A 376-nucleotide genomic window follows, 5' to 3' on the forward strand; every position below is an offset into this window, starting at 1 on the left:
ATGGCTTTCAGGTTGCTCGTCCTCTTCAGGATGTTGGGGACAAAGAGCAGCCCCGACGCCCGCTCGATGCTCTCGATGGGCACCAGGAAGCGCTCCAGCGGGAGCTTCTCGTCCACGGGGCAGTTGGGCATGACGTAGGAGCGCAGCTCAATCTCTCCGCCGGGCTTCTCCAGGATCAGCACTTTGAAGAAGTGAGTGGGGACGGCCACGTGGCTTTTGCCGATCACCTGGTACTTCACGTACATCTTCCCGTCTGCCTCCATCCTGCATGGAAAGAGGAGGTGAGAAGCCACGCACACAGAATCCCCAGTGCAGTCGGAATATGGTTCTAGCTCAGCCAGGGGGAAGGCGTCTGTGACGTCCTCCTTATTGGGGA

At 59.0% G+C, this 376-nt stretch overlaps 1 protein-coding gene across 1 annotated transcript; it reads right to left on the reverse strand.

Annotated features, from left to right (window-relative positions):
• Positions 1–5: 5 nt before the first annotated feature.
• Positions 6–264, reverse strand: LOC107125486 (endonuclease G, mitochondrial-like; the record flags this gene model as incomplete). Its single annotated transcript, XM_015428903.1, has 1 exon — positions 6–264. A coding segment is annotated over one exon (259 nt), but the record flags the coding sequence as incomplete, so codon positions are not given.
• Positions 265–376: the final 112 nt, after the last annotated feature.

This window comes from Gekko japonicus, unplaced genomic scaffold, assembly GCF_001447785.1.
Source record: "Gekko japonicus isolate JY-2015 unplaced genomic scaffold, Gekko_japonicus_V1.1 scaffold112538, whole genome shotgun sequence".
Lineage (NCBI taxonomy): Eukaryota > Metazoa > Chordata > Lepidosauria > Squamata > Gekkonidae > Gekko > Gekko japonicus.